The following is a 22,579-nucleotide window of genomic DNA, read 5'->3' on the forward strand; positions in this document are numbered from 1 at the left end:
TTAATTTAATACACCTGGCCTATGTGTAAAGTTATTTTTCGATAATAATTAAGTTGAGTGTTCAAGGTTTCCAAAACCGTATGGCAATCGGTGCTACTTTTTTTTTCTATATAGTGTTTCACACTTGACCAAATCACCTCAGCTAATCAAAAGGGATGTGAAATTACTCCAATGTAGAGTTGGAGTCATGAGAAAGGCTACCCTAACCTATTTCCTGACCATTCACCTTATGTATTACTGTCCCTCAAGTGACATCCCAAAAAAACAATAAACAACCCAAATGGCTCCTAGCCCCCCATGCATGCTTTCTGTCCCTATCACTAAAACGTAAACTGAACCTAAATAATATAAAAATGAAATATAAATATTTGTATATTATTATTTTTATATTATATTATTATATTTAGAAACCAGCAAACTGAAACTAAACTGAATTCAAAATAAACATTGAACAACTAATAGAAATAAAAACTAATATAAAAACACAAAACTACAATAAACTTGGCCCAGACATTATACATTTGGTTTGGGCCGGGTAGGGCCTGTTTTTTTCATCTATAACTAGGGCACATGCAGGGCTCGGGTATCACTAAATTGATCAGTAAAATTTACAAGCTAAGCCATTTCAGCCTCCAGTATTTATGCTGCAGTAGTTTGTGTTGGGGGGCTAGGGTCAGTCTGTTATGGAGTATTTCTCTTGTCTTATCCGGTGTCCTGTGTGAATTTAAATATGCTCTCTCTAATTCTCTCTTTCTCTCTTTCTGTCTTTCTCTCGGAGGACCTGAGCCCTAGGACCATGCCTCAGGACTACCTGGTATGATGACTCCTTGCTGTCCCCAGTCCACCTGGCCGTGCTGCTGCTCCAGTTTCAACTGTTCTGCCTGCGGCTATGGAACCCTGACCTTTCACCGGACGTGCTTGTTGCACCCTCGACAACTACTATGATTATTATTATTTGACCATGCTGGTCATTTATGAACATTTTAACATCTTGACCATGTTCTGTTATAATATCCACCCTGCACAGCCAGAAGAGGACTGGCCACCCCTCATAGCCTGGTTCCTCTCTAGGTTTCTTCCTAGGGACTTTCTAGGGAGTTTTTCCTAGGGAGTTTTTCCTAGCCACCGTGCTTCTTTCACTTGCATTGCTTGCTGTTTGGGGTTTTAGGCTGGGTTTCTGTACAGCACTTTGAGATATCAGCTGATGTACGAAGGGCTATATAAATACATTTGATTTGATTTGCTCGTGCTCTGCTGCGCAGTACAGTAATATCTAACAAAGATCATAACATGCTTCAACCTTGTCAAATATAAAACTGGAAAGATTATTTCATGGAAAATAAGAATGTTCCTTGAGTTTTGTCAGAGTTTAAAGTGACAAAATATTTCACAGCAAACTGCTCTCTCATGTCTCATCATTGAGCAGAGCAACCCAAGCTGAGCCGTTGCTATGGATACTCACAGACGCAGAGCCGTCATGAGCAGAGCACATGCAGATTGCGCTGCTTGCAGGGAGCGAGTGACAGACCGAGAGGAGTAGTGAATGGAGGAAGTTATTTCTGGTTTCGGGCAGGGCCTTAAATTTGGCAGAAGCAATTGTGCCAGGGTAGGGTAGGGGCTGAACGTCGTGGGCATGGGTAGGTCTCGGGCTTAAAAGTCATGACCTTGCAGAGCTATACTTCAGATATTTATATCTGGAGCTGGAGCACGATGGCTTTGAAAATCAGTAAGTATGAATTCAATAAGCAAAATAAGTGTTTGATGTCTTCTTCCCTCTCCTCTTTCTCTCTTTCCTTCCTCAAGTGTCAGTGAACCGCACTGGGTCTTCAGGCACATGGGCCTCCATGGCTGGTCCTGGTGGCTGGGACACAGGGAACCAGTGTGACCCAGAGTGCTTCCGACCTGCAGCCTCTGTGAGGCAGAGGGAGCGTCCGGCGTGCAGGGAGAGGGGCTGGTGGGGGAGGCGGGGTCCGGGGGCCCCTGGACGAAGCTGTAGTCCGGTTCCTGAGCTGAAAGAGGCTCCTCTCCATGGAGGAGGCACGGCTGGAGAGGGAGGCGCAGGCCAAGGATAGGTGGGAGCAGCAGGAGGAAAGAAGGGCAGAGAAAGAGAGACAGCATGAGCTCCTTCTGTTTAGCAAGTTAAATGGGAACCTGGTCGCTGTCACACAGACTGCCCCTACTGGCCCACTGTTTGCTCTTCCTGTCACTACTCTCAACTGTATCCTCTGCCACTTCTGGACACACCGCTCTACTTTATGCAGTATCTGCCCCTGCTACTTCATCAATCCCATTTGGCAGTCCTGCCCCAACTGCAGCACAACCACATTTATTTTTCACCTTTATTTAACCAGGTAGGCCAGTTGAGAACAAGTTCTCTTTTACAACTGCGACCTGGCCAAGATAAAGCAAAGCAGTGCGACACAAACAACACAGAGTTATGCATGGGATAAACAAACGTACAATCAATAACATAATAGAAAAGTATATTTACAGTGTGTGCAAATGTAGTAAGATTAGGGAGGTAAAGGCAATAAATAGGCCATAGTGGCTTAATAATGACAATTTAGCAATTAAACACTGGAGTGATAGATGTGCAGAAGATGAATGTGCAAATAAAGATACTGGGGTGCAAAGGAGCAACAAATAAATAATATGGGGATGAGGTAGATCGGTGGGCTATTTACAGATGGGCTGTGTACAGGTGCAATGATTGGTAAGCTGCTCTTGACAGCTGATTCTTAAAGTTAGTGAGGGAGATATAAGACTCCAGCTTCAGTGATTTTTGCAATTCGTTCCAGTCATTGGCAGCAGAGAACTGGAAGGAAAGGCAGCCAAAGGAGGAGTTGGCTTTGGGGATGACCTGTGAAATATATACCTGCTGGAGCGCATGCTACGGGTGGGTGCTGCTATGGTGACCAGTGAGCTGAGATAAGGCGGGGCTTTACCTAGGAAAGACTTATAGATGACGTGGAGCCAGTGGGTTTGGCGACGAATATGAAGCGAGGGCCAGCCAAGGAGAGCATACAGGTCACAGTGGTGGGTAGTATATGGGGCTTTGGTGACTAAACGGATGGCACTGTGATAGACTACATCCAATTTGCTGAGTAGAGTGTTGGAGGCTATTTTGTAAATGACATCGCCGAAGTCAAGGATCGGTAGGATAGTCAGTTTTACAAGGGAATGTTTGGCAGCATGAGTGAAGGAAGCTTTGTTGCGAAATAGGAAGCCGATTAGATTTAATTTTGGATTGGAGATGCTTAATGTGAGTCTGGAAGGAGAGTTTACAGTCTTAACAAGTCACCTAGGTATTTGTAGTTGTCCACATATTCTAAGTCAGAATCGTCCAGAGTAGTGATGCTAGACGGGCGGGCAGCGATCGGTTGAAGAGCATGCATTTAGTTTTACTTGCATCTAAGAGCAGTTGGAGGCCACGGAAGGAGTGTTGTATGGCATTGAAGCTCGTCTGGAGATTTGTTAACACAGTGTCCAAAGAAGGGCCAGAAGTATACAGAATGGTGTTGTCTGTATAGAGGTGGATCAGAGAATCACCAGCAGCAAGAGCGACATCATTGATGTATACAGAGAAAAGAGTCGGCCTGAGAATTGAACCCTGTGGCACCCCCATAGAGACTGCCAGAGGTCCGGACAACAGGCCCTCCGATTTGACACACTGAACTCTATCTGAGAAGTAGTTGGTGAACCAGGCGAGGCAGTCATTTGAGAAACCAAGGCTGTTGAGTCTGCCGATAAGAATGCGGTGATTGACAAGAGTTTGAAAGCCTTGGCCAGGTCGATGAAGACGGCTGCACAGTATTGTCTTTTATCGATGACGGTTATGATATCATTTAGGATCTTGAGCGTGGCTGAGGTGCACCTATGACCAGCTCGGAAACCAGATTGCATAGCGGAGAAGGTACGGTGGGATTCGAAATGGTTGGTGATCTGTTTTGTTAACTTGGCTTTCGAAGACTTTTAAAAGGCAGGGTAGGATAGCTATAGGTCTGTAACAGTTTGGGTCTAGAGTGTCTCCCGCTTTGAAGAGGGGGATGACCGCGGCATCATTCCAATCTTTAGGGATGTACGAAAGAGAGGTTGAACAGGCTAGTAATAGGGGTTGCAACAATTGCGGCGGATCATTTTAGAAAGAGAGGGTCCAGATTGTCTAGCCCAGCTGATTTGTAGGGGTCCAGATTTTGCAGCTCTTTCAGAACATCAGCTATGTGAATTTGGGTGAAGGAGATATGGGGGAGGCTTGGGCAAGTTGCTGTGGGGGGTGCGGAGCTGACCGTGGTGGGGTAGCCAGGTGGAAAGCATGGCCAGCCATAGAAAAATGCTTATTGAAATTCTCGATTATCGTAGATTTATCGGTGGTGACAGTGTTTCCTAGCCTCAGTGCAGTGGGCAGCTGGGAGGAGGGGTTCTTATTGTCCATGGACTTTACAGCCCCACCACCATCCATTCCAGCCCGTGGCCCGTCTTAACCCGAGAGCATGCTGGCCACACTGAGTGGTGCAAAGACCTCTGGCCACAGTGTGTACCTGTTTTGCCGTGGCAACTCCATCAGACCGCATCAGGGCATTCTGCAGGAGGGCTACACCCAGTACCACGCTGACAAATACCACTATACTGACAACCCCAACGTGAGTCTCCAACACTGCTGCTGCTCCCCATGTTGAGCGGAGTTGTTTCAGAACTGTGTTTGGTCTCATACCACTTGTCATGTCACTTTGTGTAAAATGTATCTGTAAAAAGTCCTAGACAAAACAATTGATAGATTAGTTGAGAGATTGATCGATTTTTGTGTCTCTCGTCTCCAGGGCATAATCAATATGGGCACCAGTGAGAACAAGCTGCTATGATCTGCTTCACAAACGGGTGAGAGAGGTGTCACGGTTCCACCTGTCACCAGAGGGCAGCAGAGACTGTCCTAGAGACATTAACGACACTCGGGTGTGTCCAATTTACTCTTTGTGATTTTCCTGTTAAAAGAGCTGTGTTTTCTGTTGTCTTTTGCTGAAGCTTTTATTGTTTACCCTGTGCGTGACTTTGAAACTTAATGTTTGTTGTTTTTTCAAGTATACTGTGATCCTGCGGCTACCGTTTCTCAGTAAAGAATTATGTTTATCCTCAACCACTGATTCCTCGTCTGGTCTCTTCTCTGTCCAACCTTACCACATCACAGCAAGCTTCTGCCCCAGCATGGAACCAGCAGAGATCACCCAGATCAAGAATGTTGTAACCCACCAAGGGGCACTGCTGGGGCGACAGCAAGAACAACTCTCCAAGTTGTTCCAAGTTTCATTGCCCAGTGCTACAGGCGTCGCCGTAGTTCCTCCAGGGAACCTGCACCGGGAACCCAAGATCCCAGCCCCCCGAGCAGTATGACGGCCACCCGGGAGGATGCAAGGGGTTCTTCACTCAGTGTTCTCTGGTGTTCGAGCTACAGTCCTCCTCGTTCCACACCGATCGGTCCATGATTGCCGACATCATCTCTCTACTCTCGGGCAAAGCCCTGGCGTGGGAAATGGTGGTGTGGAAACAGCAGCCACCATCCTGCTACTCCATATTAGCCTTCATTGCCGAGCTGCGACGAGTCTTCGACCACCCAGTCGACGGACGAGAAGCGGCCAGCCGACTGTTCAACATCCATCAAGGGGCCAGACCTGTGGCTGACCAAGTACATTCTACCGCAGGTTGGGGTGAACCACTCAGACTCTTAGTTTTCTTTTGATCATTGCTCCCGAGAACCCCCTTATCCTAGGGTACCTCTGGCTAGCACTACATAACCCACTATTCTCCTGGTCCACGGGACACCTACTAGACTGGGGTAAGGACTGCCAGACTAAATGTCTTAAGACCCCCACCAAGAGCCTTGCCATGTCCTCCTGCATCCATTGAAGACCAAGATTTCTCCGCTCTCCCTCCCGAATACTTCGACCTCCGGGAGGCCTTTAGTAAGAGGCAAGCCGTCACCCTCCCCCCATCGTCCATATGACTGTGCCATAGAACTCCTACCCGGCTCCACACCTCCCCGGGGCTGTCTGTACTCCCTCTCGACCCCTGAAGCAGCATGGACAATTACATCCCGGAGTCGCTGGAGGCAGGTTTCATTCACCCCTCTTACATCCCCAGCTGGTGCAGGTGTCTTCTTTTTGGGTAAGAAGGATGGAGGCCTGTGTCCTTGCATCGATTACAGATGGCTGAACCAGATTATGATCAATAATCGTTAACCCTACCCCTGATGTCCACCGCCTTGGAGTTGGCCCAAGGGGCCAAATTCTTCACCAAACTGGACCTCCGCAACGCTTACAATCTGGTGAGAATCAGGGAGGGAGATGAGTGGAAAACTGCCTTTAACACCCCTAGGGGTCACTATGAGTATTTAGTTATGCTCTTCGGATTATCGAACTCACCGTCAGTCTTTCAAGCATTGGTCAATGACACTCTTAGGGACATGTTGAATTGGTTTGTTTTTGTTTACCTCGACGACATCCTGATCTTCTCCAAAACCCTTCCAGAACACATACTGCATGTCCGCCAAGTCCTGAGACGCCTCCTGCAGAGCCAACTATATATCAAGATAGAGAAGTGTGAGTTCCACGTATCCCAAGTTTCCTTCCTGGGTCACATTATCTCTACCGCAGGCATCCAAATGGACCCCGTAAAGATTGAGGCGGTCGCCGACTGGCCCCGTCCGACCTCACTCAAGTAGGTCCAGTGGTTCCTCGCGTTTGCCAATTTTTACAGCCGTTTTTATACTCAACTTTGGTGCTGTGGCAGAACCTCTCACGGTCCTACCCTGCAAGTCTCAGACCCGTTTTTGCTGGACCCCCGAGGCTAACAGGGCATTCATGGAGCTCAAGGTACGTTTCAACTCTGGACCCATCTTCGTTCATGCTGATCCTACCATTTTCTTGTTTATTGTATTTACTTACGGATAGCCAGGGGCATACTCCAACACTCAGACATCATTTACAAATGAAGCATTTGTGTTTAGTGAGTCTGTCAGATCAGAGGCAGTAGAGATGCCAGGGGGGTTCTCTTGAGAAGTGTGTGAATTGGACCATCTTCCTGTCCTGCTAAGCATTCAAAATGGAACTAGTACTTTTGGGTGTCAGGGAAAATGTATGGAGTAAAAAGTACATTATTTTCTTTAGTAATGTAGTAAAGTAAAAGTTGTCCAAAATATGAACATTAAAATACAGATACCCCAAAAAACTACTGAAGTAATACTTAGGTATTTTTACTTAAGTACTTTACACCACTGCTTATCACTGACTTTGTCAATCAGAATAAACCATTTATTCTATGGTGTTGACCAGCAAGTGAGATGCCCATTAGAGATGTGGTTCTGTACTTACCGTAACTATATTTAATCTGTGGCCCTGTGCATGACACTCCTATTAAATGTAACCGTTCTCTCTCTGTCCAGAAAACGAATCCCTTTTGTGTCCCTCACTGCCACAGATGACCCAGCCTGACATGAAACATGTCGACCCAGCTTTGCTGTAGTATCCTGACTGGAAAGGCCACCACTTGTAAGAAATCTCCTTGTATAGGACTCCATATGTCATGTGTTATTTGAAAAGGATGGTTATGGTACATGTATTCATTAGAGACATTTAAACTACAATTCGATAACAGGTTTATTACACAGAAGGAAGATGTTTATTAGAGCAGCGATTAGGATGATGGTGATGGTAATAATGGTGGTGTTGATGATGACGACGACGACGATATCCGATCTGTAGTCTGAGAGAAGAGGTGTCCAGGTTCTTGCCTCACTACTGTGGTTTCCCTCACCCAGTTGAGTACACTGCTTCTCCTTAGTCCATATATTGTATAATGGCTCTAGTCTAGTGTATAATCCTGGCCTTTAAGGAGTGCTGTGATTTCTAGACTACTTCATTATATTATTACTGAATAATAAGTATAGCGACTCATTTGGGCTTGTGATACCAGTGGACTCGACTCAATTAATAACTTTCATTTACCAAATTAATGACAGTAAAAGTGCTTAGGCCCACAGAAAATAGATTGTATTCATCAAGGACTGTAGGCTATTAATCTATGGGTATGAATAGTTAAAGACAGTGGTGGCTGCTGATTGGCTGAATACCCGGAGCGCAAGGTGGTTGGGAGTTGTCAACAAAGCAGCATGAAAGAAATATGCGTGCACCAGGGAGAAAGGTCGTCACTAGTTACCACAGCTACAAAGTCGTATAGCCTGCATATTTCTAAAATGTCTCTTATGTCATTTTAAACCTAACCCTAACATTAAGCACACTGCTAACCTTATGCCTAACCCTAACCGTAAAGTAACACCAAAAAGTCCATTTTGACTTTGTGGCTGTGGTAACTATTGGAAACCAGGGAGAACGCAACAAGCATTCAGATGCTATAAGTGTAAACACGTTATCTAACTGGGAATAGCTAGTTAACATGTCACAAAGCATGATGCGCTAGCCTGGTAAGTTAGTTAACCCCCTAGAGTCGATGCCCGCGGAAATCGAATTAGCATAATACATCAATTCCCATAAAAACTGTCTAAGATATCAGGTTTTTTGCATGGGTTGCATCTCAATCCACCACATCCGCCGATGTCGGCCTTCTGCATCTGCAGTGGAGCTACAGCGGTGTTTGTCAGACCAGGGAATGTCCCGAAAATCGGTCGGTTTGGTCTACAAACTATTATGACCCCTATATGGACTCTCGCGAACACAAAAACGTTGGTTGTTTTGCTCTAGGACTCCCACAATCCTCACAAGACTCTTCTGAAGGTATTTTTAAAATGTATTTTACCTTTATTTAACTAGGCAAGTTAGTTAAGAACAAATTCTTATTTTTAATGACGGCCTAGGAACAGTGGGTTAACTGCCTTGTTCAGGGGCAGAACGTCAGATTTGACCTTGTCAGCTCAGGGATTCGATCTTGCAACCTTTAGGTTACTAGTTCAACGCTCTAACCACTAGGCTAGAGGTAGCCCAGTACCAGTTTAAAAAATGATCTTTCTTATATCTCACTTCAAAACATGATTTGTGAATCTGTTGAGACCGAACAGCTAGCGCGACAGCTAAAATGGCTTTGAAAAAAATATGATTTCAGCTAATAGGGGGGAAGTATCTAACAAAATAACTACATTATGGCATTCGCTGATCGTAAACTATTTACATACAGTAGACATTCCGGTACATTTGTGGAGAAAATTTGTACTTACTCAACCTTTAAATTATGAAGAATGTTTTTACTCATAAAGCTAGTGTCTTATTTGTGTGTGTGGGTTCAGGTTGTGGTGATGAATGGCTGTGGCTCCCTCTTCTCATCTATAGCCGCAGTGCTTTGTGACCTGCAAGGTTAGTTCAACTCACTTAAAGTACACTCAAATAGTACGTCCAGTTGTTTCACCTATGGATTGCATAATATACTGTAACTGAACCTTTAAATGTCACCCATGCCTTATCATACTGTGAAATACATGGTACTGTATTTAATTAATGGATTTTGAGTTTGTTAGAGAGGTGTACTCAGACTCAGTGTGTGTGTTTTAGATGCAATCCTTATTTCAACGCCATTCTATAGTGGTCACTGAGGATGTGCATCTCTACAGTGGTGTTCGGCTCTTCTATGTTCATCTCGACTGTGAGGTAGGCCTTAATCCTTAACAATATATGGTATACCATATACAGTGCATTCGGGAAAGCTTTTTCCACATTTTGTTACGTTACAGCCTTATTCTAAAATGTATTAAATAAATGTTTTTCCTCATCAATCTACACACAATGCCCTGTAATGACAAAGCGAAAACAGGTTTTTAGACATTTTTGCAAATGTATAAAAAAATAAAACAGAAATTCCCGATTTACAAAAGTATTCGGACCCTCTGCTATGAGACTCGAAATTGAGCTCACGTGTGTCTTGTTTCCATTGATCATCCTTGAGATATTTCTACAACTTGATTTGAGTCCACCTGTGGTAAATTCAATTGATTGGACATGATTTTGAAAGGCACGCCTGTCAATATAAGGTCCCACAGTTGACAGTGCATGTCAGAGCAAAAACCAAGCCATGAGGTCGAAGGAATTGTCCGTAGAGCTCAGAGACAGGATTGTGTTGAGGCACAGATCTGGGGAAGGGTACCAAAACAGTTCTGCAGCATTGAAGGTCCCCAAGAACACAGTGGCCCCCATCATTCTTAAATGGAAGAAGTTTGGAACCACCAAGACTCTTCCTAGAGCTGGCCACCCGGCCAAACTGAGCAATCGGGGGAGAAGGGCCTTGGTCAGGGAGGTGGTCACTCTGACAGAGCTTCCTCTGTGGAGATGGGAGACGCATCCAGAAGGACAACAATCTCTGCAGCACTCCACCAATCAGGCCTTTATTTTAGAGTGGCCAGATGAAAGCCACTCCTCAGTAAAAGGCACATGACAGCCTGCTTGGAGTTTGCCAAATGGCACCTAAAGACTCTCAGACCATGAGAAACAAGATTCTCTGATCTGATTAAACCAAGATGGAACTCTTTGGCCTAAATGTCAAGTGTCACGACTGGAGGAAACCTGGCACCATCCCTACGGTGAAGCATGGTGGTGGCAGCATCATGCTGTGGAGATGTTTTTCAGTGGCAGGGACTAGGAGATTAGTCAGAATCAAGGTAAAGATGAGAGGAGCAAAGTACAGAGAGATCCTTGATGAAAACCTGCTCCAGACCGCTCAGGACCTCAGACATGGGGCGAAGGGTCACCTTCCAATAGGGGAACGACCCTAAGCACACAGCCAAGACAACGCAGGAGTGGCTTCGGGACAAATCTCTGAATGTCCTTGAGTTGCCCAGCCAGATCCCAGACTAGGTCCCGATTTGAACATCGCTGGAGAGACCTGAAAATAGCTGTGCAACAACGCTCCCCATCCAACCTGACAGAGCTTGAGAGGATCTGCAGAGAAGAATGGGGAAAACTCCCCAAATACAGGTGTGCCAAGCTAACCCTAACCCTAACCCTCATACCTAAGATGACTCGAGGCTCTAATCACTGCCAAAGGTGCTTCAACAAAGTACTGAGTAAAGGGCCTGAATACTTATGTAAATGTGATATTTCAGTTTAATTTGTATACACTTTCAAAAATGTCTAAAAAACAGTTTTTACTTTTTCATTATGGGGTACTGTTCGTAGATTGATCGGGGGGGGTTGACAATTTAATCAATTTTAGAATAAGGTAACAAAATGTGGAAAAAGTCAAGGGGTCTGAATGCACTGTCCCACCCTCGGTTGTATTTGTTGTGTGTGTTTTTAACCTTGTGGCAGTCGGCCTTTCCACCTCACTGTGGAAAGACTGGAGGAAGCTATGGGGAAGGCAACTAGCGAGGTAACCCCCCTACCCCCCCACCCAATCGAAATAGTTATCAATTCATAAATTAAGATAGAGGCACTAGAATCATCATCGGTATAACTGTCCCTTGTTGTGTTCCTGCCAGGGGGTGAATGTCAAGAGTCGTGATCCTGGTGAACCCCCATAACCCCCTGGCTGAGGTCCACTCCCCGTCAGGACTGGCTTCTTGGAGTTTGCCAAGAGGTGATTTTTTCCCCCCTCACACCACATTTACATATTGTACAATATGTTTTCCCTCAGCGCATAAAACGGCAAGTATCATGACTGTAGTTTTACTGTAAAGTACAACTAAGGGCTGAGGACTCTCCCAAAACCATCTGTTCTAGTTTTAGTGGCGCTCTCAGCATTAACACCCTCTACAGACCTACTACCCATGCACTGAGTTGCAGTAACCATAAACCAGCCCTGTTCTATTACACACTGCTCCCTCAGGCTGCCTACCGATAGTGTTTAAAATGCCTGCTTGCATTGCCTTTGTAATAAAGAACAATAAACATCGTAAAACGGTGCAATACAAATTCATAATACATCGCTTTTCCTCCCTGTTCTCGCCATTCCTTCCCTGTCTCAGGCATGAGTTGCACACCATTGTCAATGAGGTGTACATGCTGACGGTGTTTGAAGAGACAGCCACCTTCCACAGTGTCCTGAGCATGGAGAGGTATGACACACACACACCCTTCCTATTGAATGTACATTAACAATGTTGTGCTTGCAGCTTGCTGGAACGACAGAGAACACATGTGATGTGGGGGATCAGCAAGGTTTGAGTCTAAAGTGAGTGTGTATGTGTTTGCCTGCACATGCATACAGTGCATTCGGAAAGTATTCAGACCCCTTGACTTTTTCCACATTCTATTACATTACAGCCTTATTCTAAAATGTATTCAATTGTTTTTTTCCCTCATCAATCTACACACAATACCCCATAATGAAAAATGAATAAAAAACAGAAATATGACGTTTACATAAGTATTCAGATCCTTTACTCAGTACTTTGTTGAAGCCCCTTTGGTAGCGATTACAGCCTCGATTCTTCTTGGGTATGACGCTACAAGCTTGGCACACCTGTATTTGGGGAGTTTCTTCCATTCTTCTCTGCAGACCCTCTTAAGCTTTGTCTGGTTGGATGGGGAGTGTCTTCTTTCCCTCGATCCTGACTAGTCTCCCAGTCCCTGCCGCTGAAAAACATCCCCACAGCATGATGCTGCCACCACCATGCTTTACTGTAGGGATGGTGCCAGGTTTCCTCCTGGCATTCAAGCCAAATAGTTACATTTTGGTTTCATTAGACCAGAGAATCTTGTTTCTCATGGTCAGTCCTTAGGTGCCTTTTGGCTCCAAGCGGGCTGTCATGTGACTTTTACTGAGGAGTGGCTTCCGTCTGGCCACTCTACCATAAAGGCCTGATTGGTGGAGTGCTGCAGAGATGGTTGGTTCTCCCATCTCCACAGAGGAACTCAGGAGCTCTGTCAGAATGACCATCGGGTTCTTGGTCGCCTCCCTGACCAAGGCCCTACTCCCCCGATTGCTCAGTTTAGTTTTCGTGGTTCCAAACTTCTTAAATTTAAGAATGATGGAGGCCACTGTGTTCTAAAGGACCTTCAATGCTGCAGAGGTTTTTTGGTACCCTTCCCTAAATCTGTGGCTCGACACAATTCTGTCTCTGAGCTCTACGGACAATTCCTTCGACCTCATGGATTGGTTTTTGCTCTGCACTTTCAACTGTGGGACCTTAGACAGGTGTGTACCTTTCCAAATTATGTCCAATCAATTGAATTTACCACAGGTGGACTCAAATCAAGTTGTAGAAACATCTCATGGATGATCAATGGAAACAGGATGCACCTGAGCTTAATTTCGAGTCTCATAGCAAAGTGAATACTTATGTAAATAAGGTATTTCTGTTTTTATGTTTAATACATATGCTAAAAATTAGGTATTGTGTGTAGATTGTGAAACATAAATACTTGTATGTATTTTAGAATGAGATGATAACGTAATAAAATGTGGATAAAGTCAAGGGGTCTGAATACTTTCCAAATGCACTGTGTGTGAGTGCATGAGCATACGTGTCTGAATGTGTTTGTACATACATGTTGTTGTGGGGACTATCTGGCCCCCCTCTTAGATTCACCCCTGTCTCATTTGTGTTGTCCTTGTGCAGGACTTTGCGATGGCAGGGTGTGTGTGGGCACTGTGTACTCTGACAACAGGGACTTGGTCGAAGCTCTGGATGTTTCACGGTGTCCCTGATCCAATACAGCATCAGATGGAAAGGCTGCTCCAGGACAGGTGAATGGACACAAACTCACACTAGATGAGAGGACATACTGTATCACCCTGATTAGGGAGTTTAACATACCTGTTTTCTATTGTAGATTGGATCGATGGGATATTTCTTCCAGAGAACAGGCTGAGAATGCTGGCCACTCACAGATACATGACTGAGGAGCTACAGAGCCTGGGAGTCCACTACCTCCACCGGCCTGCTGGCTTCTACATCTGGGCTGACCTCAGGAAGGTAAGGACACTGACACAGGGTTGGGGTTAGAAGACTCCCCTCTTCTAAGACTCTCCTCCCAACTCCATGATCTCGCCATCACGGTTGACAACTCCATTGTGTCCTCCTCTCAGAGTGCTAAGAGCCTTGGTGTGACCCTGGACAACACCCTGTCGTTCTCCGCTAACATCAAGGTGGTGACCCGATCCTGTAGGTTCATGCTCTACAACATTCGCAGAGTACGAACCTGCCTTACACAGGAAGCGGCGCAGGTCCTAATCCAGGCACTTGTCATCTCCTGTCTGGATTACTGCAACTCGCTGTTGGCGGGGCTCCCTGCCTGTGCCATTAAACCCCTACAACTCATCCAGAACGCCGCAGCCCGTCTGGTGTTCAATCTTCCCAAGTTCTCTCACGTCACCCCGCTCCTCCGCCCACTCCACTGGCTTCCAGTTGAAGCTCGCATCTGCTACAAGACCATGGTGCTTGCCTACGGAGCTGTGAGGGGAACGGCACCTCCGTACCTTCAGGCTCTGATCAGGCCCTACACCCAAACAAGGGCACTGCGTTCATCCACCTCTGGCCTGCTCGCCTCCCTACCTCTGCGGAAGCACAGTTCCCGCTCAGCCCAGTCAAAACTGTTTGCTGCTCTGGCACCCCAATGGATGAACAAGCTCCCTCACGACACCAGGACAGCGGAGTCAATCAACACCTTCCGGAGACACCTGAAACCCCACCTCTTTAAGGAATACTGATACCTTAACCCCCCAAAAAAGATATAGATGTACTATTGTAAAGTGGTTGTTCCACTGGATATCATAAGGTGATTGCACCAATTTGTAAGTCGCTCTGGATAAGACCATCTGCTAAATGACGTAAATGTAAATGTAGATGTAGAAGACTGGATAGTGAGGAGCCGCTGTCTTGGTTCTTCCTGACATGGTTCCTCCTCTCTCTCTTTCTTTATCGCTCTCTCTAAATTTAATAGACTTTATTGACATGGCAAGTTAAATTTACTCACATTGTCAAAGTACACATATAACAACAATGGTCGGACTAACAGTAATAAATCAATAATAATAGTAGGCCTAGTAGCAGTGGTAATGATAATAACATTAACAGCAACTACAACATCTCTCTCTCCTTTCTCCCCCTGTCTGTCAGTACCTGCGAGAACCATCGTTTGTGGAGGAGCTGTCTCTGTGGAGGTGTTTACTGAAACACAAGGTGGTGCTGAGCTGTGGCCAAGCATTCCACTGTTCCACTCCTAGCTGGTTCTGCATCGTCTTCACCGACCAACAGCAATACCTGACGCTCGCTACATTCATCAATCAGTTCATCTGTTTTTCTCCTCTCATGACGATAGAGGCAGGAAACAGATATTGCCTATTTTTTATCCTCTCTTTCCACTCCCTTTCTCTGTCCTATCTTCCTTTACTTGCCATCTCTTCATTGTGTTATGTGTGGTTGTTGTAGGCATGCAGAGGATCAGGAATGCCCTGGAGGAGACAGATAAGGCCACATCCACCCCTGACATAGGCACAACCAACGAGGCCACCGAGAAGGAAGGGACAAATATGACATCAAAGAGGGACACAACAGGCTCACACAAAGCTGTGGCTGTCAAGCCAACGCCCTTGCCCAAGAACACCTCATCATCAGAAGAGCCTGGGGAGAAGTATAACCCCGACCCTGATGCCATCCCATTAGCCAATGAAGACTTTGTCTTGCTGGACTGCCAGACGTCCTACCCCACAGGCAGTCTGGACTCCCTGATTGGTGCCCTGAGGCAACAGATCCGCTCCTCTGATTGGCTGGAGGAGAACACTCCTGAACTCTACGGCCGGGCAGGAACCAGAGCTGCTAGATGTGTTCAAAGATCTGCTGGACAGAGCCAGGAAGTAGAGGAAGAGAGGAGTGAAGGGAGGGGGGATCAAAAGGAAAGGAGATAATAAAAGATATCTGTTAGGAGAGGTGGCAGGAAAGGAGACAAATATTCCCCAGTTTGTCCACATCAGGATGTCTTATTTTTTTGTAATAGATACAGTGCATTCGGAAAGTATTCAGACCCCTTGAATTTTTCCACATTTTGTTACATTACAGCCTTATTCTAAAATTGACTACTTTGTTTTGTCCCTCATCAATCTACACACAATACCCCACAATGACAGAGCAAGAACAGTTTTTTAGCCATTTTTTGCAAATGTATATATATATTTTTTTTACTGAAATATCACTTTTACATACAGTACCAGTCAAAAGTTTGAACACACCTACTCATTCAAGGGTTTTTATTTATTTTGACTATTTCCTACATTGTAGAATAATAGTGAAGACGTCAAAACTATGAAATAACACATAGGGAATCATGTAGTAACTCAAAGTTAAAAAAAATATATTTGAGATTCTTCAAAATAGCCACCCTTTGCCTTGATGACAGCTTTGCACACGCTTGGCATTCTCTCAACCACCTTCATGAGGAATGCTTTTCCAAAAGTCTTGGAGTTCCCACATATGCTGAGCACTTGTTAGCTGCTTTTCAATTCACTCTGCGGTCCAACTCATCCCAAACCATCTCAATTGGGTTGAGGTCAGGTTATTGTGGATGCCAGGTCATCTGATGCAGCACTCCATCACTCTCCTTGGTCAAATAGCCCTTACACAGCCTGGAGGTGTGTTTTAGGCCATTGTTCTGTTAAAAAACAAATGATAGTCCCACTAAGTGCAAACCAGATGGGATGGCGTATCTCTGCAGAATGCTGTGGTAGCCATGCTGGTTAAGTGTGCCTTGAATTCTAAATAAATCACAGACAGTGTCACCAGCTCCTCCATGCTTCGCGGTGGGAGTCACACATGCAGAGATCATCTGTTCACCTACTCTGCGTCTCACAAAGACACGGTGGTTGGAACCAAACATCTCCAATTTGGACTCATCAGACCAAAGGACAGATTTCCACTGGTCTAATGTCCATTGCTTGTGTTTCTTGGCCCAGGCAAGTCTCTTCTTATTATTTGTGTCCTTTAGTAGTGGTTTCTTTGCAGCAATTTGACCATGAAGGCCTGATTCACGCAGTCTCCTCTGAACAGTTGATGTTGAGATGTGTCTGTTACTTGAACTCTGTGAAGCATTTATTTGGGCTTCAATTTCTGAGACTGGTAACTCTAATGAACTTATCCTCTGCAGCAGAGCTAACTCTGGGTCTTCCTTTCCTGTGATGGTCCTCATGAAAGCCAGATTCATCATGGCGCTTGATGGTTTTTGCGACTGCACATGAAGAAACTTTCAAAGTTCTTCAAATTTTCCGGATTGACGGAAAACCTGTTTTCGCTGTGTTGTTATGGGGTATTGTGTGTAGATTGCTGAGATTTTTATTTCATCCATTTTAGAATAAGGCTGTAATGTAACAAAATGTGGATCTGAATACTTTCCGAAGGCACTGTAGATTTGTTTGAGAATTTAAAACACAATACAAACATGTGTGGACAATGCATTTAAAATCAGAGGATTACACAAAAAAGTTTGAAAACATATTTCTATCGCTCTGCCATTTCCTGCTTGCTAAAATTCAAATAGTTTGCCTAATATCAGTTTGTGACAAAAGAGATTAATTGTACCATCTAAACCGCTGTGAAATATATTTTCAATAACCCAAAATATTGTGTTTTTAGTTTATTGAAGATGGTGTACAAAACCGAAAGTAAAAGATGCAAAAAAGAAACCTCAGAACGGGAAGCATATATAGTTGAAGACGGAAGTTTACATACACCTTAGCCAAATACATTTGAACTCAGTTTTTCACAATTCCTGACATGTAATCCTGGTACAAATTCCCTGTCTTAGGTCAGTTAGGATCACCACTTCACCAAGAATGTGAAATGTCAGAATAATAGTAGAGAATGATTTCAGCTTTTATTTCCTTCATCACATTCCCAGTGGGTCAGAAGTTTACATACACTCAATTAGTATTTGGTAGCATTGCCTTTAAATTGTTTAACTTGGGTCAAATGTTTCGGGTAGCCGTCCACAAGCTTCCCACAATAAGTTGGGTGAATTTTGGCCCATTCCTCCTGACAGAGCTGGTGTAACTGAGTCAGGTTTGTAGTCTTTTTCAGTTCTGCCCACACATTTTCCATAGGATTGAGGCCAGGGCTTTGTGATGGCCACTCCAATACCTTGACTTTGTTGTCCTTAAGCCATTTTGCCACAACTTTGGAAGTATGCTTGGGGTCATTGTCCATTTGGAAGACCCATTTGCGACCAAGCTTTAACTTCCTGACTGATGTCTTGAAATGTTGCTTCAATATATCCACATAATTTTCCATCCTCATGATGCAATCTATGTTGTGAAGTGCCCCAGTCCCTCCTGCAGCAAATAACCCCCACAACATGATGCTGCCACCCCCGTGCTTCACGGTTTGGATGGTGTTCTTCAGCTTGCAAGCCTTCCCCTTATTCCTCCAAACACAACAATGGTCATTATGGCCAAACCGTTCTATTTCTGTTTCATCAGACCAGAGGACATTTCTCCAAAAAGTACAATCTTTGTCCCCATGTGCAGTTGCAAACTGTAGTCTGGCTTTTTTATGGCGGTTTTGGAGCAGTGGCTTCTTCCTTGCTGAGCGGCCTTTCAGGTTATGTCGATATAGGACTCGTTTTACTGTGGATTTTTATACTTTTGTACCTGTTTCCTCCAGCTTCACAAGGTCCTTTGCTGTTGTTCTGGGATTGATTTGCACTTTTCGCACCAAAGTACGTTCATCTCTAGGAGACAGAACGCGTCTCCTTCCTGAGCGGTATGACAGCTGCTTGGTCCCATGGTGTTTGTACAGATGAACGTGGTACCTTCAGGCGTTTGTAAATTGCTCCCAAGGATGAACCAGACTTGTGGAGGTCTACCATTTTTTCAGTCTTGGCTGATTCTTTTGATTTTCCTATGATGTCAAGCAAAGAGGCACTGAAAAAAAAGAAAGGAGGACCAAGGCACTCTTCATATAATTGATTAAAATGCCTTTATTAGTATGGCATGTTCAATAGAAACAATGTTTTTTTTTAAATCCGACGCGTTTCAGCTGCATGGCCTTCGTCAGGGAGTACAAAGAAATAATACAATGTTGAAGAGGGAGTGGTTAAAATTGATTGGACACACCTAGTAAGCAATAGTATACACACTTTAAAGTGAAATACTGTAGCTATGTTATCATAAAAATTTAACTCCAAGCTAGAAGTATCAGAACACTTAAAGGTAGTTCTAACCTTAAATATGTCTGGGAGAAGTGTCAAGAATAAGAAAGCAATATATTCCATAGTACACTAGAACACAGCAAAACATGAACAACAAGAGTCTAAACATAGCTGAGGGCAATTGAGCAAAATATCCACTAGATGACAGCAAATGTACCCATCACAACCCTACAGGAAGGGTGAGAAATCCATATCTTCATTTAAACCCGGGTATTTAGTGGCCTGTAGTTTGTAAATCCAAAAACTTTCCATTTGGTTAAACTGTTTAAGACGGTCCCCTTTTCTAATAGAGGCCGGGATATGATCAATACCCATAGCTTGTAGGGAGGCAGGGTTGCCATGGTGTAAGGACTTGTAGTGCCTTGCCATGGGGTAGTCTTCATTGCCTACCCGTATGGCGTACTTGTGTTCCGCTAGGCGATCTTGAAGGCGTCTCTTTGTCCGTCCAATGTAGAACACCTTGCACTGTGGACATTCCAATCTATAGATGACATGAGTGGTTTTGCAGTTAATGACATGCTTGACGAATTACTCCATTTTGGAAGCTGTATCAACAAAATACTTTTTCTGTGCAATATTTCTGCAATGGTTGCACTGGTTACATTTAAAAGAGCCCTTGGGTTTGTGGCCAAGCCAAGTTTTTTGAGAGTCACCCGGAAGATAACTGTGGACTAATTTGTCCTTTAGGGTAGGACATCTCTTAAAGCTTATGACTGGTGGCTCAGGAAAGACTTGGCGTAGTAGCATATCACTTTGGATGATTCCCCAATTATTTTTAATGATTATTTTAATGTTCTCTGCTTCAGTGCTGTATTTTGTAACAAAATACACTCTCTCTGATGCATCACGAGGCACTCCCCTTCGCAACAAGTTCTCTCTGTCAAGTAATCCAGCCCTTATACCTGCATCTTTCAGGACCGGGACGCTGTAGCCCCGATTCAAGAAACGATTCTCCAATTCAGCAGATTTGACACTATAGTCTGTTTCCTGATCGCAAATTCTGCAGACTCTTTGAAATTGGCCATATGGAATATTCTCTTCTAGCCTTTTGGGGTGAAAGCTGTCTGCCCTCAGAATGGTATTCCCATCTGTAGGCTTCCTAAAGATTGATGTGTGCAAACAACCTTTGTCATTTTTACTGATGTCGAGGTCCAAAAAATTTATGTTACCCTTGCTGTACTCCATAGTTAGTTTGATGTTAGGGTTAATGCTGCTAAGGTATTGGTGGAAGGAAATAAGTTAATCTTCTGAGCCGGACCAAAAAAGGCAAACATCATCAATATAGCATCCCCACCATATTATCCGGTCAAAGAAATGGTTATTAGAAGGACCCAAAATGAAGTCATTTCCCATTTACCCAAGTACAACACAGCGTAGGAAGGGCTGTAGCAAGCTCCCATGGCACATCCTTTGACCTGTTTAAAAATACGGTCCTGAAAGATAAAGATGTTATGATTAAGAGTCCATTCAGTCAGTGAGACAATGAATTCTGTAGGAGGCATCTCAGTTTCAGGTCGGGTACTCAAGAAATGGTGCATAGCTGCCAAACCTTGTTCATGTTCAATGGTGGTGTAAAGAGACTCCACATCCATGGTGACTAAAAAGGAAGCTGTACCTATATTATTCAATTCCTTAATTCTGTTCAACACATCTGTGGTGTCTTGAAGATAGGCTGGGAGTGACGTCAGAAAAGGCTTAATAAAGTAATCAATGTAGATGGGTTCTGTCAGACTTTCATTACCACTAATGACTAGCCTGCCTGGGGGATTTTCAAGATTTTTGTGGACTTTTGGAAGAAGGTAAAAAGAAGCCATACGTGGACTGCCATTGAAAAGAAATTTGAACTCATTGTCTGAAATGTAGCCATTCTCCTTAGCTTCTGTGAGGATCCATTTCAACTCAATTTTTAGGTCCTCTGTAGGCTTGAAGCTAAGAGATTGGTAGAATTCATCATTGTCTAATTGACGGTAGGCTTCTGTCACATATTTGTCTTTACTCCACACTACTGTAGCGCCACCTTTGTCTGCTTTTTTAACCACAACCCGTTCATTTTTGGACAATGATTCAACTGCATCCCTCTCTATCTTAGAAAGGTTACATCGTGATTGGTTGGAGTCAATTTTACCCTTAAACAGATTCTCCACATCAAAATTCACCTTCTTGGCAAATGTATTTAGTGTGGCATTCTGGACAATGGGACAAAAGGTGGACTTGGGCTTAAAAGGTGTTTTTGAGGGAACAGAAACTGCCTGACCTGAGACACTGGCGTCTGTAGTTGGAGAGATGTTTTGCTTATACCAGGTCTTCAGATGTAGATTCCTGTAGAAACGAAATAGGTCAATCTTTGTATTAAATTCATTAGTTGAGTATGTGGGGGCAAAGGACAGCCCTTTAGACAATACCCTTACGCAATCATCAGAAAGGGGTTCTCCAGAAATGTTGATCACAGCCTTGTTCTGGTCCTGCTCCGTGTGGTTGGATAGTCTTGATTTCTTCCTCCCCCTCCATGTTGGCCTCTTCCGCGTCCTCTCCCCCCCTTGTTGAGGTACCTGCGTGACTCCTCTTCCTGATCTAAAAAATCTTGGGAGGAGCTGGCCTCTGAATGTCTGGGGTGATCCTCCTCGTCACTGCTTGTAAGGTTGAAAGAGACAGATCTAGGCTTCCTCCTCTGCAGATGTGATTCTGAATTCTTGCGCGTTGGTTTTCTCCAGGCAAAGACCTTGCCATCTCTATAGTCTACTTCATCTCTTCTAAATTTTCTTAGCTTATCTTGCTTCAATGTCAGAGTGAATGTGTCTACTTTCTCTTTCAAGATCTCATCACATTGTGCTTTGTTGGAATTGTCACTGTGTTCTGTGATTTTCTTTTTTACTTCTTCAATTTCTGTTTGGACTACTTGTCTGTCCTTTTTAGATTCTTCTATTAGAAGTAGCATTAGGTCAGAAGAACACTTGTTGAGAATAGCCTCCCATTTATCTCTAAATTCAGTTTTACCTTGTGCTCCAGTAGCTGGAAACTTCATAATACGGAGTCCTCTGGGGATTAGGCCTTTCCTCCAATAGTCAGACAAGGTAATAGAATTGAGGTCAAGTTTTGTATCTTTCTCCATAAGGTGTTGCAAGCCTCTGTAAGCCTTGTTTAAGTCCATTCCAGTATTCTCTGTGGCTGTCATCTCATCTAGCAATGAGGTAGTGGTAATAATCCTTTGGCCCTCTTCATGGGAATAGGAAAATCTTGTACCCTCTTGGGTAAAATCCATAGTTTGAGTTGAAAAATGTCCCCAAAAACACAGAAAAAATTACTGTGGAGCTGCTTCCTCTAAGCACCACCCAAGTGCTATGCTTAACTAGTAGAAAGAGGAGGAAGGGAAGCGCTACTAAGGTACACAATAGTAAATGTTGGTAGACAGAAGGTGCTCTTTGGTAAAAGGGGTGAGTTGGTCATCAAAAAGA

General features: G+C 44.2%; 2 protein-coding genes across 2 annotated transcripts; both read left to right on the forward strand.

Moving 5' to 3' along the window:
• Positions 1-4,490: 4,490 nt before the first annotated feature.
• On the forward strand, positions 4,491-15,372 carry LOC106573390 (uncharacterized). Its single transcript, XM_045697142.1, has 9 exons — positions 4,491-4,640; positions 4,818-4,839; positions 5,183-5,379; positions 5,447-5,693; positions 6,519-6,708; positions 11,954-12,043; positions 13,595-13,677; positions 13,764-13,906; positions 15,050-15,372. Exons 1-9 carry the CDS (start codon positions 4,491-4,493, stop codon positions 15,359-15,361), a joined length of 1,434 nt encoding a protein of 477 aa, XP_045553098.1. The 3' UTR covers positions 15,362-15,372.
• LOC106573346 (1-aminocyclopropane-1-carboxylate synthase-like protein 1) lies at positions 15,364-15,837 on the forward strand. The gene has a single exon (XM_014148317.2). It carries the CDS (start codon positions 15,364-15,366, stop codon positions 15,835-15,837), a length of 474 nt encoding a protein of 157 aa, XP_014003792.1.
• Positions 15,838-22,579: the final 6,742 nt, after the last annotated feature.

The sequence above is a fragment of the Salmo salar genome, chromosome ssa16, assembly GCF_905237065.1.
Source record: "Salmo salar chromosome ssa16, Ssal_v3.1, whole genome shotgun sequence".
In the NCBI taxonomy this organism is placed as follows: domain Eukaryota; kingdom Metazoa; phylum Chordata; class Actinopteri; order Salmoniformes; family Salmonidae; genus Salmo; species Salmo salar.